We start from the raw sequence: 18,319 nt of genomic DNA, 5'->3' as shown, positions 1-18,319 counted from the left end.
GAGTTGTTCTGGCTAATGAAAACGTTTTCCATTGTGGTAGAACTACAGTATATCAGTATATTTTCTACATCTTACATTTCGGATATTTACCGACTTTCTGAGAACATTCGCCACTGAGGCCTCGATTCATAAACCGGCAAACCAGTTTCACTTATATGACAAAAAGATTTAATACTCACAAGACTACTTCGTGGGGGGGGGGGGGGGGGGGGCATCGCACCGATCGTGCGATGGCTTACCAGCAAGGTCAATACATTCTATCTATATAACAAAATTTTGACAAAACAAAATAAACAATGGACGTTGACGCGTATTTATACATCCTCACAACATACTAGACTAATTATAAGTGTTTGGATTCGTTTATCTCACTGTATTATATCTAATGGGTATAAGCAGATGGAATGAATTAATGGATGCTGTCAATTCATATCACATCATTAAATGTGTGTACAACATAAAATAATTTACTCATTTTCAGTATTTTTAAATACAGTAAATTCAGCATGTTCAGAGATTATTGTGTGCATTTCTTATTACGATTTTGTTATTTTAGACTAAAATTCGATTTATTTTTTTGCGATATTGAGAAAAATACAGTTTAATTCATATAAAAAAAAACGAGTTTGAATTATTGCGATTATAACCCTATCGCATTTTTCGCAATGATAAAAACATGGCAATAATTTTTGAATTAACATTAGCAACTACTGCATGTAAATGTTGTAATTTATTAAATTAAATCAAATAAAATGTCTTTATTCTTTATAATAGGGCCCATAACGAGCACATTATATAATACACTGATCCACAAAGATAAGGCAATATCCACACAAAAAACACATACCATCTAACATACATACTTGTGCATTAAAGGAGAAAGCCAGTACAAAGAGGGATAACTCTATTTATTAACCTTAACTTTTGTCCGTCTTGCTAAACTTTGACTAAAAACTGTATTAAAATATCCCAATCTGTTTTTTGGCATGATCAATATACTATCAGATCACCGAAACAGTCTTGCTTGTGTCTCTTTGTTCTGCAGGCTTTCCTTTGTTCTCTAACATTTTGCGGAAATGTCAAATTAACAATAAAACTAAACTTGAGCATATAGACCCAAGAATTTCACCCCTACACCATGCAGACTGGTTAAAACGTTCTGTTAATTAACATCTTTGAATTATGTGTCCGGGGCTCATATAGGGTTATACAAATTGTTATTTATAAAGTATATCATAATGATTTTGTGACGTTCTTAAAGACTTTAAGTAGATGTAATTTAGAGTAAATGTTTTTATATAACCTATATAAACAGATGAGATGTAAAATAATTATCCCATTTGGAAATGTTACTGCGTGCTCATGGAACAAATATTACAGGGGGTACCTAAAACAAAATGCAATAGATTTTCTATCAAGCTGTGTGAACAATGTTGACAGAGCATTCCACATCCGGGCAGAAGATAAAGTTTTCCTGCGAATATCTTTAGTTTTCGTTCATATTTTCCAGTTCCTATTCTCAACAGTGGCTGCTAAGCCTAAAGTTAAGGTGTTAGAGTAGATGTATATCATTGCATGTTAATGTATGGTTCTTATGAAATAAAGGATCACTAGGTTACATAATGATTGTCACAATAATGTTTACAGAATTATGTTGGCTTCTTGGTATCATATGGGTTTATCCATTCGTGACGCCTTCTGAAAATAGATGAAGTAATTACATTAATTTCATCCGTATCTAAAAGTTAGGAATTTGGTTATGATTAATTATCATTTAATGTAAGCTTGAAATATTTTAAAGTAATTTTAGTTTAGAAAAGGCATGAAGATATTAAGATTACTTTATGAAAATTTGTTGTATCATTTTCTGTTTGATAGTCAGTATGTTTATATCCATATCCGACATAGTATCGTGATCAATTTTTTTACTAGTCTTTTACCTTATTTTAAATACCTTTTTTTTTTAAACTTTAATCAAATTATATGAGGGTGTAGTGTTCGCACTTTACCCTCAGGCGTCAAACGGGCGCACTACGTTTGTGCGCATTTGGGGATTAAAATGTTTTACGTTTGCAAGCAGCTTTTGATTACGTTTGCGCGCATTCATTTTACAGGTTAACTCAGGTAAAATATAATTTTGAATTAAATCATAATTAAATAATAACTTTTCATTGACGGAACTTTCAGTATACTGTACAAAATATTTTGAACAACTTTTCACTTTTCATGTACTTATATTGGGACATTATGTACCACTAGTATTTGCTCTCTTACCATCCAAAACAGATGAAATTTACACTGTTTAGCTCAACATGATATCTTCGTAGTGTACATACAGAAACATTATGTTTAAACCAAGGATCGTACATGTTGACTTTAAAATCGCAATGCACAATGCATTTAAATCTGTGTTTCCAGATACTAGAAAAGACTGCTGCCGTTTTCATTTAAGCCAAAGTTGGTTGAGCAAAATTAAGAATCTAGGGATCAAATTTATTCGGTCATAGTGTGTTACGTTTTTTGATTAGTTAAGCCTTATATTTTATCGCGTGTTTTTCTATGTTGTGATGTTATACTATTGTTTCAGAAAAAGGGAGAAGATTTGGTACCATTAAAACGTTTAATCCCTCTACAAATGTTTGCACCTGGCCTAAGTCATGAATCTGATGTCGTTTGTTTATGTAATTTATACGTGTTTTTGTAACTTGTTTTTTATATAGATTAGACCGTTGGTTTTCCCGTTTGAATGGTTTTACACTAAGTCTTGTAATTTTGGAACCATTTATTATAGCTTGTTGTTACTTTTATAAATTGTTATTTGGATGGGGAGTTGTCACATTGGCACTTATATCCCATCTTCCTATATCTACTAAATCCGACTTCCACCTCCTCGTTGGTGAGCAGGAGACTTATACTAACGAAAGGGGTACTTATATTTGTAAAAATAGAACAATTTAATGAATAAATAAGTATTATTATCTGTATTTTACCTGAGTTTACCTGAGTTTACCTGTCAAAAAATGCGCGCAAATGTTATCAAAAGCTGCGCGCAAACGTAATGATTTTTGCGCGCAAATGTAATGGTAATGCGCGCAAACGTAATGCACCGCGTCAAACAGTCATTTTCAGGGGCGTATGACATTTGCGCCGATTTTGAAAATTTTCATTCTTTCATTTGCGCCGATTTCATTTTTTCATTTGCGCCGATTTCATTTTTTCATTTGCGCCGATTTAATTTTTTCATTTGCGCCGATTTTATATTTGCTTCTTATCAGATTTATAGGTAAGTTAAAACTTGTACTGTGCTATATTATTAGTAAAATCTGGTTATAATTGTTTTTCATCCATGTTTAAGCTAATTTTGATTCATATTGTTCTGGAACTTCGTTGTAACTTGATGGTCATATTGCACACTGAAACGGACCGAGTAGTCAATTCTTTAATCATCGAGGGCCATACATATAGGAAGGTCAGTGTTCTGAAACATAACTACATATCTTACTAATGTACCATAAAATCGTGTAAAGCCAGGGTTACCACGGATTCTATTGTCAAAACACAGATCGAGCATAACCATATGGCAGATGTCCGAAAGACAGATGCTAAAGAACTACGGATACAGTCAACAAGGGAAAAGTCTGGTGATGTGTCTTATAGGCCTTCTTTCACCTCCCAGTGGTGAGCAAGGGACAACAGTTATATACATGTTGTGCTTGACAATTCATTACATTTGTACAAGTGGCAAATGGAAGAGGTCTATAATGATAAATGAAAAATAACATAGACTTGGATGGAGAGTTCTCTCATTGACACTCATATCACATCTTTTTATATCTATTCACCTGTAATTTACCTGTAATAAAATCGGCGCAAATGAAAGAAAAAATCGGCGCAAATGAAATGCAGATCGGCGCAAATGCAAAACGCCGATTTTCAGTCACCATTAGTTTTAAATTGGTTAACATTTAACGTGATCCCTCACAAATAATTATCGTTACCGTTATTTTTTGGGAAAAACTATCGTGATTCGTAAAGATCAGCCAATTTGTTTATCGTCTAAAAGGTACTGTGTATATTTTATCGTTATGCACACACAAAATATCTTTTAAATCATTTGACAAGAATTTTTACCATTATTCGTAAAAAAAAAAACACCATTAGGATCCTCTTATGGATGTACATACCTTTACACCTAACATGCATGTCAAACAGCAAGTTTTATTTTCTGTAACAACATATCCTTGACGAGAGTATAAATTCAGCGCTCGATTTGTCGAAACAACCCATAGATACATAGTCTGAAATTGATTAAACAAAAGTATATATATATATGACATTTTGTATCTTTATTCTCACAAACCAAATTACAAAGGTTAAGATAATTATAAATATTTCAAAATTACATAAATGAATAATGTACGAAAGTAGATAGAGGCATTCACAATTGTTCACCCAGAAAAATTCAATTTGTTATTCAATTTGATCTCCTTAATAAGTTTACATAGTTCGTTCAGTTCTGATTTTTTTTTTAATTCATTAAGTCATAAAACTTCAATGTATTTGGACTATTTCTATAGTAAAATGCAATACATTGTTTTCTACAGTCATCAAAAGCTGAACAATTAAAAATGTAATGGTATTCATCACCAATGGCATCTGAATTACAAAATATACATTTTCTGTTTTCTCTTTCTATGTTTTGCCATCTTCCAGTTTCTATTGGAAATTTCATGTTCAAAGTTATAAGCATTGAACAATGCATTCTAATGCAATTAGTTTGTGACGATAATTTTCATTAAACGTTGATAAATATTTTGAGGGGTTAGATTCCACGTTCTACCAGTCCGTAACTAAGAAAGCCACCATTTTGAATTCTGGGATATGTAATTTCTCAAAAAATAAACAAGATATTCACATTTTGAGCCTCAAAATCTTCTTTTAGTCTTTATTGAAACCATTCTGTAGCGTACGAAAAGTAAAAATATGTTTAGTATTCATGTTTGACATCCAGAGTAAACACATGACATCACATTGTTTAGATGCTAAAGACAATGCAACAGTTTCGCGGACTTTTTCATTTATGCCATTTTTTAAGCCAAAATATTTATCAAATGACATTTATTTTAATATGTGGCATTAGAATGGAGATAACTGTATTGTATTTTAAGCTTGGCCTTCGTAAAACTTGATTTTACTGTCGCAAATATCCGTTTACCTATCTCCGCTCCGCGTCGCTAGGTAAACTCAATTTGCGACAGTAAAATCTACGTTTTACGAAGGCCAAGCTTAAAATACAATACAGTTATCTCCTAAATAGAATTACTATTTCTCTTAATTTAGGAAGCAACCAATTAACTATAAAAGGGGGTTTACGATTTTGTTGTCTGAGTCTGAACCGCATTTAAGATTGAAAAAATGATCAGCAAAATAAGACCTAAAATAAGTCAAATATATATTTAACCAAAATCGTAGGACGACTCCTTATAGTAGTATAGACTCAAACACTGCAACTGGTGTGTTACGATATTTTTTTACTCGAGACCGTAAGATCTAAACAACTAAAGCGCGATGCTTGCTGACCTTTTAAATAATTAACATTTATCTTATGCGATTTGAGAAATATATCGTAATACACGATTTATGATGATGAAGCTATTTCTCTAATGATTTTATTTTATTTTTGCAGAAAGTTGTGTTATTTATTTGTAACGTCATCAGACGTGGTCTCCATTTATCAAAGACTTCACAATAGAAAATTTAGAAGAAACAAAAAAATTGTTAAATGTCGACCATCCATTTGCCGGGAACAATTATTTCATCACTTTTAGCAATCATTTTGGAGATGTGAAAACAGATACAACTGAAAGAGAATAATTGCTCCTATATTACAATGTGTATCATATTATTTTCCTTTTGGCTAATATATTCTTCAAATATACACAAGGTATGAATATCTACGCCTCGTTCAGACGTACGTTTAATTCGAATTGAATTCGCTAATTACGTTCACACACTTTTACATTTTTAATTTGAATCTAATTCGAATCGGCTAATTCACCTTATCTAATTCGCATTAGAAATGCGTATTTGCCAGTTATAATTACGAACTAGTTTATTTGCGTGTTTTATCATATTTATGGTTGTATTTTACAAAAAAATAGAATACTTTTGTTTGATTCAATTTTTTCAGACTTTGCAACATAAAGGGAATTAACTCAAATGTAAGGGCAGATAATTCAGATAAAGTTAGTTAATGGGCCTTTTTAAAAAAATGTGGATTTTCTTGTACAATCAATATTTCTAAAAAAGTATAAATATTTTTATCCAAATTTTAGATACACAATTTAGTTTTTGGTGTGTGTAACAAGTTCAAGCAAATTCAATATGAAATTATTATTTTTCTTTTGTTATTATAAATATATAGGTATCACTGCAGGGATGATTACACAAATACAGGGAATTATTATATTTTACTAGCATTTTTTTTTTACTTTTCATTTCGTACTTAAAAAAATGTCAACTACATAACACAAATGAAATAATGTTGCCAATAAACAACTGATTATAACCCTTGTAACTAAGGAAGTGCTCTCTACTTACTCTTCATCTTCTGATGAAGTGTTTAAAGCTACAGGATGGCATCATGGATACATTTCATTATAGATTAGTTTTGGTGAGTAGAAATTACTCCGTAATTTTATTCTATGTAAACTTTGTAACGGCAAAAACATAGATAAATTTTGGCATAAATGTTTTTTTTTACATAAATCATTCAAAGTCTATAATACTGACTCTTACTAATTCAATAAAAACCATTTATCTGGTAGTATTATAGGGTCAAGAAAAATATTCAAAAACCACAAATAGGTCAACTCAGTGAATCGTTATGTAGTTGACAAAAAGCGTTATGTAGTTGACAATGCTGAATTAAATTCACTTTAAAATATGTTTCTAAAAAGTATTATGACTGTTATTTTAACTGTTTTGAAAAAAGTGTGATGATTTTTATGGAAATATATATCAAGCAAAATGTAAATATCATTAAAAAAAAATAGGGACCGAAACTATATCCGTTATGTAGTTGACATTTGTCCCATACTTGTTTCTATGTTATTTTTTTAAATATTTTTGTAGTAGCATATTTATTTCAGGTTGTATTGTTGTTAAACTACTCAATTTCATATATTAAAGTTTAAAATTGAATATTTTTTTGTATTGTTATTTCACACCTGAAATATCCACATTTTTTGAAAATGACCCTAATGCGAATCGAATTCGAATTACGTGTGAACGCAGCATATGAACGTTTTCCCTTGCGTTAAAGTTTTTACTGTTTATGTCGTGTTTGTCAATCATTATTTTGATAGTCAAATATATAAACTATTAAAAAAAAGCAGAATGAATATGTTAAGTCACATCCATACTTACTTTACAATTATGATGTTTTGCATCTGTTTCAACAACGTCCATAAGGACTTTCCCGATTCCTTTCCCTCTAAACTTGTCATCAACACATATATATTCAATATAACAATATCCGACAGGAACATTTTTCTCTGTTGTTGCGCTATCTAAGCATAACAACCTAAAAAATGTTAATACACATAATAAAAAAAAATAATATTAGACCCTTTATAGCTAGCTGTTCGGTATGAGCCAAGGCACCGTGTTGATGGCCATCCTTTGACTTACATGTATAATGGTTTACTTTAACAAATTGGGTCTTGGATGGAGAGTTGTCGTATTGGCACTTATGTCACATCTTCTTATATCTAAATATTACTCATTTGTTAAAATTGTACGATCGTATGTTCACGACGAAGAGATCGACTAAATACAATGGCATGTACACAATTCCCTTTAGAACGTACATGTACGATTTATATTTCTCCTAATAAGTAATATTTATCCCACGAGGACGCGTAATGCAGATACTGCAACTTGTATTAAAAGAAGAATAATGTAGTCTTCTCCAAAAGAATAGTTGTATTGTAATGCAAATACAGATCCACACATCAACATTTTAAAGCATTTGTAAGTTGAGTATATTAGGTCAGACAATATAAGTGGTGTTACATGTTTCTCAGTCTACCATGCATTCATTGCATTTCCTAACTCCTTACTTCAGAAATCTTAACTAAGATTTAAGTTGAGAAGTTGTTTCACTCTTTTAAAATCATATTGATATATTTCAGTATTCAAATTATTTTACTGGAAGTAAGTGTAACAACATTAATTTTACTACTCATGATTGTTTAAAGTTGGTGTACCAATTATAACCCCGTGAATTCCGGCATGAGTCCGTGAAGTTCGGCACGGGTAACATTAAAGTTTTTAGGTATAAAATTGACACTATGACTGCTTTAAACGCAAGACCGTATACAAATATATACAAATTTATTAACACAAGTGTACAGCTTGAAAGCTAGGGGATGACTGCCCCAGCAATAGTTTACAAAACATATAAATTAAGTCCATGTTTTCATGAAATATATCTATCATTGTCTAATCTTATGTAATCATAAACGGATTATTGTCCTCCGGCTTAACTTAGCAAAATAGCGATAATTGCTCCCTTTGAAGTTCAAGTGTTGGATACATGTATTATCTTGCACTTTTGACAGCCATCGGATTAAGTTGTAAAATAGTAATATAGTAAATCTACATGTCTAATCTCTTTGGATATTTGAAATGAGAAACATTATATTTAAGAAAAGGGAATATTGAAAACAAGAAATATTCAACTTGAAACTAAAACGAGAAAAAATCAATTTAAAACGTAAGTTCATATAAATATTCAAAATGAGAGTTCATATAACTATTCAAAACAAGAGTTCATATAACTATTCAAAACGAGAGTTCATATAACTATTCAAAACGAGAGTTCATATAACTATTCAGTCAAAACGAGAGTTCATATAACTATTCAAAACGAAAGTTCATATACATATTCAAATTCAAAACGAGAGTTTCTTAAAAGCACTTTGCAAATTATAGTAAAAGTTCCTAAAGTCACTTTTCTTCCGGTTATAATAACTCGAATAATTCAATCCCTCTCCGTGTCCGATTTCCTTACATGTAGCCATCATAGATCAGCGGAATAAAACGACTGAATTATTCGTGTTAAGTTGGTGCCAAACTTTTCCCAAAAACTTTTACATGCATACAGATGTTTTGTCCATTATACTCTATTTTGTAAACCCAATTGAGACCCTCATACTTGTGCTTGGTCTTGTACTTACCCACACACATCACAGCAATCAAAATCTGGAACTACATCACTTGACCTTTCACTGTAAAATATAATTAACTAAAGACAGTAAGAAACGTGTAATGAGTATATTAATAATAAAGATAATACATTCTTTATTTTAAAAAAGGTAACTCGATTTGAACTAGTCTAACGGACATATGTAAATGGATATAATGTTATGAGATGTATTGACATCGGTCAGTTGGAATTTGTAGGGAAGTGGAGAGGTGGTTAAACTGGCCGGGGTTCTAGGCTCGCTGATCGACATTCTCGGTAGACATACCGAAGCGAATTAGAAATTGGAATTGTATCATATGCAATTTTGCATCGAAGGTCATCATAAAACGAAATGAATAAATTTCTTAGTGAAAATTGAGAATCAAGGTTTTACTTTTGGTATTATATATTTGTTAATGCTTTATTGTTTATTATTTGTTTAATAAATACCAATTTAAAAGTCGTTGAAGTGACTTGGCCGGGGTTATAACCAGAGGCGGATTTAGGTTTTTTGGGGAAAAAATTGAATGCTTATATAAATAATCACTGACGCGTCACTGAGAGGGCCCCCTCTTAGGCAGTCAGTGGGCCCCCACTTATGAAAATTTCTAGATCCGCCAGTAATAACTAACGACTGACATTACTTGAGGCGAACACGCTACCATGTAATCACCAAAACGGTTTGTTTGGATAAGAACAAATGCAAGAACATAAAATTAGTTAAACTATTAAATAAGTAATCTTAAAATAAATAGAAATAGGGGATCTGTGCCACCACCCCTGATGCCGTGTTTTTATATATTTAACACCATGAACTGTTAAATTTTGTGCTAATAACAAAATTCCATCTTGTTTTTTTCCCACACTTTGACAAATCAAATTCTATGCCTTAATTCCCATCCACCATTGTTAAACATGCAGTTGATTGTAAAATAGTTTGGTCAATTTAATTCAAGAAAGTTCGTGCATGAACACTTCTTTTTGACATAGGTTGACATAATTTTGTCGCTTTGATCGAATGAAAATTTAAAAAAAAACTATCTCTGAACAAACTAGAGGCTATAAAGAGCCTGTGTCGCTCACCTTGGTCTATGTGCATCTGTGTCGCTCACCTTGGTCTATGTGCATATTAAACAATGGACACAGATAAATTCATGACAAAATTGTGTTTTGGAGATACATGTAGTGATGTGTTTGTAGATCTTACTTTACTGAACATTCTTGTTGCTACAATTATCTCTATCTATAATGAAATTGGCCCAGTAATTACAGTGGAAAATATTTTCTAAAAATTTACAAAAATTATGAAAAATGTTTAAAATTGACTATAAATCTTTAGAAAATATTTTCCACTGTAATTGACAAGGGGTTAAATTGTTTATCAGGTCAATATCTATCTGTCCTTAAGGGGTCAATTGACAATTTTGATCGCGTTGACTTATTTGTTGATCTTATTTTGCTGAACATTATTGCTGTTTACAGTTTATCTCTATCTATAATAATATTCAAGATAATAACAAAAAACAGCAACATTTCCTTAAAATTATCAATTCAATGCAGAAACCTAAAAACAGATTGTCCAATCCATCTGAAAATTTAAGGGCAGATAGATCTTGACTTGATAAACAATTTCACCCATTATCAGATTTGCTCTAAATGCTTTGGTTTTTGAGTTATAAGCCAAACACTGCATTTTAACCCTATGTTCTATTTTTAGCCATGGCGGCAATTTTCGTTGGTTGGTCGGCCAGGTCACTGGACACATTTTTTAAACTACATACCCCAAAGATGATTGTGGCCAAGTTTGGATTAATTTGACTCAGTAGTTTCAGAGGAGAAGATTTTTGTAAAAGATAACTTAGATTTACGAAAAATGGTTAAAAATTGACTATAAAGGGCAATAATTCCTAAAGGGGTCATCTGACCATTTCTATTGTGTTGACTTATTTGTAAATCTTACTTTGCCGAACATTATTGCTGTTTACAGTGTATCTCTATCTATAATAATTTTCAAGATTATAACCAAAAACAGCAAAATTTTGTCAGATTTGCTCTAAATGCTTTGGTTTTTGAGTTATAAGCCAAAAACTGCATTTTACCCCTATGTTCTATTTTTAGCCATGGCGGCCATTTTGGTTGGTTGGCCGGGTCACCGGACATATTTTTTAAACTAGATACCCCGATGATGACTGTGTTTAAGTTTGGTTTAATTTGGTCCAGTAGTTTCAGAGGAGAAGATTTTTGTAAAAGCTAGCGACGACGGACGACGACGGACGCCGGACGCAAAGTGATGAGAAAAGCTCACCTGGCCCAAAGGGTGAAAAAGGAAGCAGCTAAAGTATATATTAAGAGAATATAAAAATAATATGTCGATGACAGACAAGGTCTAAACAATAAAAAAAGAAAAAAAAAAAAGTTGAAACACGATCCAACTTTACACAGAAGAGCAAATAATATAATTACCCAAACAAAAACGGGGTTAGGTTGAACCCATCTGTTTGTGATGATAGTGCATCCCAGGTTAGGGGGAGGGTTGGGATCCCGCTAACATGTTACACCCCGTCACATTATGTATGTATGTGCATGTTTCTAGTCAGGAGCCTGTTATTCAGTGGTTGTCGTTTGTTTTTCGTTCATTTGTTAAAATAAATAAGGCCGCTAGATTTCTCGTTTGAATTGTTTTACATTATCATTTCGGGGCCTTTTATGACTATGTGATATGGGCTTTTCTCATTGTTGAAGGCCGTACTATGACATATAGACTATAGTTAATAATTTCTGTGTCATTTTGGTCTCTTGTGGAGAGTTGTCACATTGGCAATCATACCACATCTTCTTTTTTATATTTACTTTTGATATCTGTCGTACATGTATTGCTAAACTAAATGGAGTGTACGAGTCTAATGCTAAATCTGGTGTATACGTAACACTGCGTAATAACATATAACTTACGGGAATTTTTCTTTGTCTCCGTGATAAGCTATACTGCATAAGCCAGCGCGTACTCCATCATATTCAGCAACAAATATTCGATCATATAATTCCTGAGGTCGACCCTTACTTGTCACTCTAGTGTATTCTATGAACTTTGGAATACTGAAATATTTATAATTGGATTGGAAATTGTAAATTCGTTGGGTTTTCCGTTAACACATTTGACAAAATTTAAAACGAAGCTGATTGTTCTGCTTTGCATTTAGGTTTATGGGGTTGTTAATAATCCTTTCCTAATTGTGAGGTCAACTTGAAATTAATATTAAAAAAAACCCGATGTTTTGAGAGTAAGAAGTTATTAACTAATCAGTTTGCACACCCGTAGCTAGGGTGTTTCGAGGGTTCGTACGAACCCCCTTTTCCCCCCTAAAACAAATACGTACTGTTTGAATGTTAACTGTTAAAAGTTGAGTATGATTGTATCGAACCCCCTTGAAAATTCCTTGCTACGGGTCTGGTTTGTGATATGAATGAAATGAGCATACCATGATGTTGTCTCATACTGCATACCGTAATCTTAAATGGCATATTTTGAATATTTTAAAATCATATGATATAAATACAAACCCTAATTTGATTTAAATGCGGTTTACATGCTCCCACAAATTACCCATGCATGGTGTAAAAATGATGTAAGCGAAAATAATAAAGTATTTAGGTAGAAGTTTTCTAAATTTTTACCATCTTTCATAGTGTAAAATAATATTTTCTCTCTTTCACATTTTTTGGATAAATCTTTTGATGTGTGGATTGGTTTGATCCCACTTTCCTCTTGCGGTTTAGTAAGTTTACATCAATTCATAATATATTCTCATTCCCACTCTAAAAAAAATAAAATAGCCACCATGTTGATGACTTTGTACCTTAAATCATTCGCGATTTCACGAAAAAGTATCTCCCTAAACAGTGCCCACATTTTTTTACTATATTCTATTTGAATGTATAATGTATAATGTATACGTAGATGCTATATTTGTGAACTACAAAATTCCCCAAAAGATTGAACTTGATTCACGCTATGACAAAAAAAAAATGTGTGTACTGACAGATCAAAGAGTCTAATCAAAAGTTTACATGCATAATATATTAAGAATTTATACCTCGATTCCTTTGTTGCATGAACGATTTTGTCAGTAAAAGCTTCTGTTGACAAATGTGCATAAAAGCTGCAGTCTTCATTTGTATCCATCATTTTACGTATTTTGATTGGACCATTATTGTATAGTACTTCTTCGACAGGCGGTGCGTTATACAATGGTTGCTGAGTAACGACTGCCATTAGTGATTGTTTTCCTTTTGCCTATATCAAATTAAAAGAAAATGTGTAAAATATAGATGGCATACAAGAGGAAAATCAACAATAAAAAAAATTAACTTACATATCCTTTTTCATTTACATGTTTATTTTAATTGCCAAATTAAAATGAATATGAGTTTCACATTGTGGTATAGTCTCTTTCATTTTAATGGTCATTATAAGAGGGTGGTATAGGGTTATTTGCGTGCAATGTGATCGCCGTTTTTTATTTCACGTTCAACGTGTTTTTATTTTTTTATTTGACGTTCAGTCGTGCAAGACGGTTGTCTTGATCAACGTGTTCTGCTTATTTAATTTTACGTGCATCGTGATTTTCAAAGTCGTATTTTGCGTGCTCGGTATTTCTAAAATAAAATTCAAACAATTGGCAGGGATAGTCAAAAAATACTTTTTTTAAAAGTCGTAAAACAATTATATCATAAATGTGTAGTATATTAAATCGGGAATATCAAGTGAAACAAAGAGTTAATATAGACTCTATACAAGAAGACAGTGACTCAGTCACAAAAGGTTCACAAAAAACTATTAATTTTTCGTGTAACGTTCATTATAGAAATTATTTCACGTTCAACGTGAAATTATGTCTTATTTCACACTTTTTCTTCCAAGCACCTCCCCCCCCCCCCCCCCCCACCCTTTTACCACCCTCTTATACAGTAAGGTGGGATAGCCGTGTGTGATCAGTTAACATTTGTATTGTAACCATGGACAATAGAAGGACATTTAAACAAATGATTAGCTCTCAGACAATACCAAATAATCAAATTAGTCAGATGTTAGTTTAATGAACCATATTTTGATGTGAAACAATGAAATTAATCTCAAAATCCCTAAAGAGATTTTACTTTTCCCTGAAACACGACAAGACATGTAGTGATAATGAACCTTACAATCTGTCATACAGCATCTAGAAAACGGTATTCTATCTACATGTACCTGTAATGTCTACTTCGACTCCATGGAGCATTACCTGTCATTCGAAATACCTCAAGTAAACACGTTTTTCTAGTATCGATTTTGGGTTATATATCATCTGTTATGTTTTGTGTTTAATATTGAGAAGACAATAAAGCGCAAAAACAAGCAATTTTAAAATGACAAAAAAAAATTAAAATTAAATTACAAAATTTTGAAAGCTCAAATTCTTTTAAGAAGTACAATATTTAAATAGTTACCGTGGTTCTTGTAGTATACTATATTTATAAACAGAGTGTTAATGAAACCTCTATAGTTATAACACGAATGTATGAAGTGTGATGACCTACATTTAGATTTCATGTTTAAGATGAACGGATATTTATATAGATTATCCATACTTACAAGTAATTCGTTATGTTCTTGTTTTGTCGTCTTACACTGCTATTCCCATGCACTGACACTGTTCTAAGTGTCATGTGTACACTAGTACATAGTTTATAACCTTTTCAGTCTAATTATTCAACACACTTATACATATTTGCTTAAATACATGTTGCAAATATTGCCACTGTGTATTACAATAAAGGTATTTAAAAATGAAATACAATGAACTAAATGGTCCAGTAAATAAATTGGTGAATGTAAAATTAAAGGGAGAGAACACACTATATTAAATATCACAACACGGGTGGTCAACTCTGTTATTGATCCTACAATAAAAGATCAATACATGGATGAATTGTTTCCCTTAGGAAAGTAAGAATAGAGAATGGAAACGGAGAATGTGTCAAAGAGATAAAAACCCGACAAAAAAATAGATCACAGCTCAAGATCACCAACGGCCGGGTCTTCGCAGCGAGATAATCAAGCACCCCGAGGCGGGCTTCAGGTGATCCCTTAACAATGATGTATACTCGTTCGACGAAATGAAGGCTACAATTAATTTCGAAACATTCAAATGAACAAAAAATAATATAAAAAAAAACACACAAGATTAAAAGACATAAAATTATGAAAGGAAATGGGAAAAGCGGCAAAGGGAAAACGACCCGACTATAGAGCAGACAACAGCCGAAGGCCACCAATGGGTCTTCAATGCACCGAGAAACCCCCGCACCCGGAGTCGTCCGTCAGCTAGCCCTTAAATTATGTATACTAGTTGAGCTATAATGGACCAAACTCCGGACAGTGATCGTTTCCGTTCCGGAACTATTTTCCTTTACTCCATCAAAGCGGAAGAAGGGATCCCGTAGACCGCCTTACGTCACGATTCATGAATTATGCATATTCTATTTATAGGCTATTTTTAAACGATTCGGAAAATACAAATGCTAAAAATATGATTTTCTTAACATGTAAAACTATCTTTAAAAAAAACGATGCAAAATCATTAACTTTCATGGAGAGTGGTAAAGGGTTATTTTCGTGGAACGTGATCGCGTTTTTTATTTCACGTTCAACGTGTTTTTACTTTTTTATTTCACGTTCAGTCGTGCAAAACAGCTAGTTGTTCAACATGTTCTGCCTATGTAATTTTTATACGTGCTTCGTGATTCAAATGCTTATTTTGCGTGCTCAGTATTTAAAAAATAATAAAATCAAACACTAGACAGTGATCGTCACCATGGTCAAGAACGAAACTGATTTAATTTTGTAAATTATCAAGTTATATCATAAATGTGTACACACTAAATAGGGAATATTAAGTAAAACAGAGAGTTCATATAATTCTACAAGAGGACAGTGACTCAGTCACAAAAGGTTCACCTAAAAGTCTTTGTTTTTCGTGCAACGTTCATGACAGAAATTATTTCACTTTCAACGTAAAATGGTGTCTTAAATAGGAAAATGTTCCGCATTACAGTAGCATATATCATTGTGCCCTCATTAAGCAAATACATATTCCTTTTTAAGATATATATATGATATATGATTTTTATTATCAGCTTAATAGAGTACTTTGATGTAGGCAAATTGAAAAAAAACCATGTAGCTTACACGTTCTTAGACACGAGACATTTCCTTTACGGGGTGTGAGGGGGTGGTGGTAGTGGTGGTGGGGGTGGGGGGGGGGGGGGTGCTGGTCTTCGTTTCCCCTGTTAATTGTTTATAATGAAGCTACAATAAGTAACATGTTCTATTAGGGCGTTCTACATGATCTTCTAGGCGGTCTACATGATCCTCTGTTGTCTGAACCTTATATTTCTACTATAGAACGTTCTTTAGGATCTCCTATATTGTTTGTTTATCATGTATATACTAAAGGACGTTCTACAGGATCACCTGGGCAGTATATAGGATCCCCTGTTGTCTGAACATTATATATAAACTATAATAGAATGTTCTATAGGATACCCTATTGTTTGTTTTTGATGTATCTCCTAGAGGACTTTTTACGGGATCCCTTGGTCGGTCTGTGTGATCCCCTGCTTTCTCAACATTATGTATCTACTACAAGACGTTCTATAAGATTCCTGTTGTTTGTTTTTCAAGTATATACTATAAGGCGTTCTACAGGATCCCCTGGTCGGTCTACGGGATCCCCTGTTTTCTCAACATAATATATCTACTATAAATTAAGACGTTCTATAGGATCCCCTATTGTTTGTTAATCAAGTATATACTAAAGGGCGTTCTACAGGATCCCCTGGGCGGTCTTCAAGATCCCTTGTCTGAACATTATATATCTACTAAAGGACGTTCTATAAAACCTACTGTTGATTGTTTTTCATGTTTATACTATATGGCGTTCTACAGGATCCCCTGGGCGGTCTACAGGATCCCCTGTTGTCTACATAATATATCTACTGTAGGACGTTCTATAGGATCCCCTATATTGTTTGTTTATCATTTATATACTAAAGGGCGTAATACCGGATCCCCTGGTCGGTCTACAGGATGGCCTGTTGACTGTTTTTTTTTATGTTTATACTATAGGGCGTTCTACAGGATCCACTGGGCGGTCTACAGGATCCCCGTTTGTTTTAAAATATATATCTACTATAAGACGTTCTTAAGTATCCCCTGTTGTTTGTTTTTCACTTATATACTATAGGGAGTTCTACCGGATCACCTGTATTATCAACATAATATATCTACTATTTATAAGACGTTCTATAGGATTCCCTATTGTTTGTTAATCATGTATATACTAAAGGGCGTTCTACAGGATACCCTGTTGTCTTTACATATATATGTTCTAAATGGCGTTCTATAAGACCCCCTGTTGATTGTTTTTTATGTTTATACTATAGGGCGTTCTACAGGATCCCCTGTTATCTTAACAAAATATATCTACTATAGGACGTTCTATAGGATATTGTCTGTTTATTATTTATATACTAAAGGGCGTTATACCGGATCCCCTGGGTGGTCTACAGGATGGCCTGTTGACTGTTTTTTTTTATGTTTCTACTTTAGGGTGTTCTACATGATCCACTGAGCGGTCTACAGGATCCCCGTTTGTTTTAAAATATATATCTACTATAAGACGTTCTAAAGTATCCCCTGTTGTTTGTTTTTCATTTATATACTATAGGGCGTTCTACAGGATCCCCTGGGCGGTCTACAGGATCCCCTGTATTCTCAACATAATATATCTACTATAAGACGTTTTATAGGATCCCCTATTGTTTGTTAATCATGTATATACTAAAGGGCGTTCTACAGAATCCCTTGGGCGGTCTACAGGATACCCTGTTGTCTTTACATTATATATGTTCTAAATGGCGTTCTACAGGATACCCTGTTGTCTTTACATTATATATGTTCTAAATGGCGTTCTATAAGACCCCCTGTTTTTCATGTTTATACTATAGGGCTTTCTATAAGACGTTCCA

General features: G+C 32.8%; 1 protein-coding gene across 1 annotated transcript; it reads right to left on the bottom strand.

Annotated features, from left to right (window-relative positions):
- Positions 1 to 717: 717 nt before the first annotated feature.
- LOC139491730 (uncharacterized) lies at positions 718 to 15,071 on the bottom strand. Its single transcript, XM_071279560.1, has 7 exons — positions 14,883 to 15,071; positions 13,345 to 13,544; positions 12,203 to 12,346; positions 9,243 to 9,293; positions 7,429 to 7,585; positions 4,185 to 4,298; positions 718 to 1,698 (listed from the first exon to the last, which is right to left on the bottom strand). The coding sequence occupies exons 2-7, from the start codon at positions 13,521 to 13,523 to the stop codon at positions 1,669 to 1,671; spliced, it is 675 nt and encodes a 224-aa protein (XP_071135661.1). The 5' UTR covers positions 13,524 to 13,544; positions 14,883 to 15,071; the 3' UTR covers positions 718 to 1,668.
- Between the last annotated feature and the right edge of the window lie 3,248 nt (positions 15,072 to 18,319).

The sequence above is a fragment of the Mytilus edulis genome, chromosome 10, assembly GCF_963676685.1.
Source record: "Mytilus edulis chromosome 10, xbMytEdul2.2, whole genome shotgun sequence".
NCBI lineage: Eukaryota > Metazoa > Mollusca > Bivalvia > Mytilida > Mytilidae > Mytilus > Mytilus edulis.
The sequence above is the reverse complement of the archived record's forward strand: the minus strand, read 5'-3'. Positions and strand labels throughout refer to the sequence as shown.

Bases quoted from the DNA above. Each gene is read 5' to 3' on its own strand.
- LOC139491730 (XM_071279560.1), bottom strand. From the start codon at position 13,523: ATGGCAGTCGTTACTCAGCAACCATTGTATAACGCACCGCCTGTCGAA. The intron at 12,347-13,344 runs GTATAAATTCTT...TAAATATTTCAG, and splicing joins CATGCAACAAAGGAATCGAG to TATTCCAAAGTTCATAGAAT. The intron at 9,294-12,202 runs GTAAGTTATATG...TATATTTTACAG, and splicing joins GGAGACAAAGAAAAATTCCC to TGAAAGGTCAAGTGATGTAG.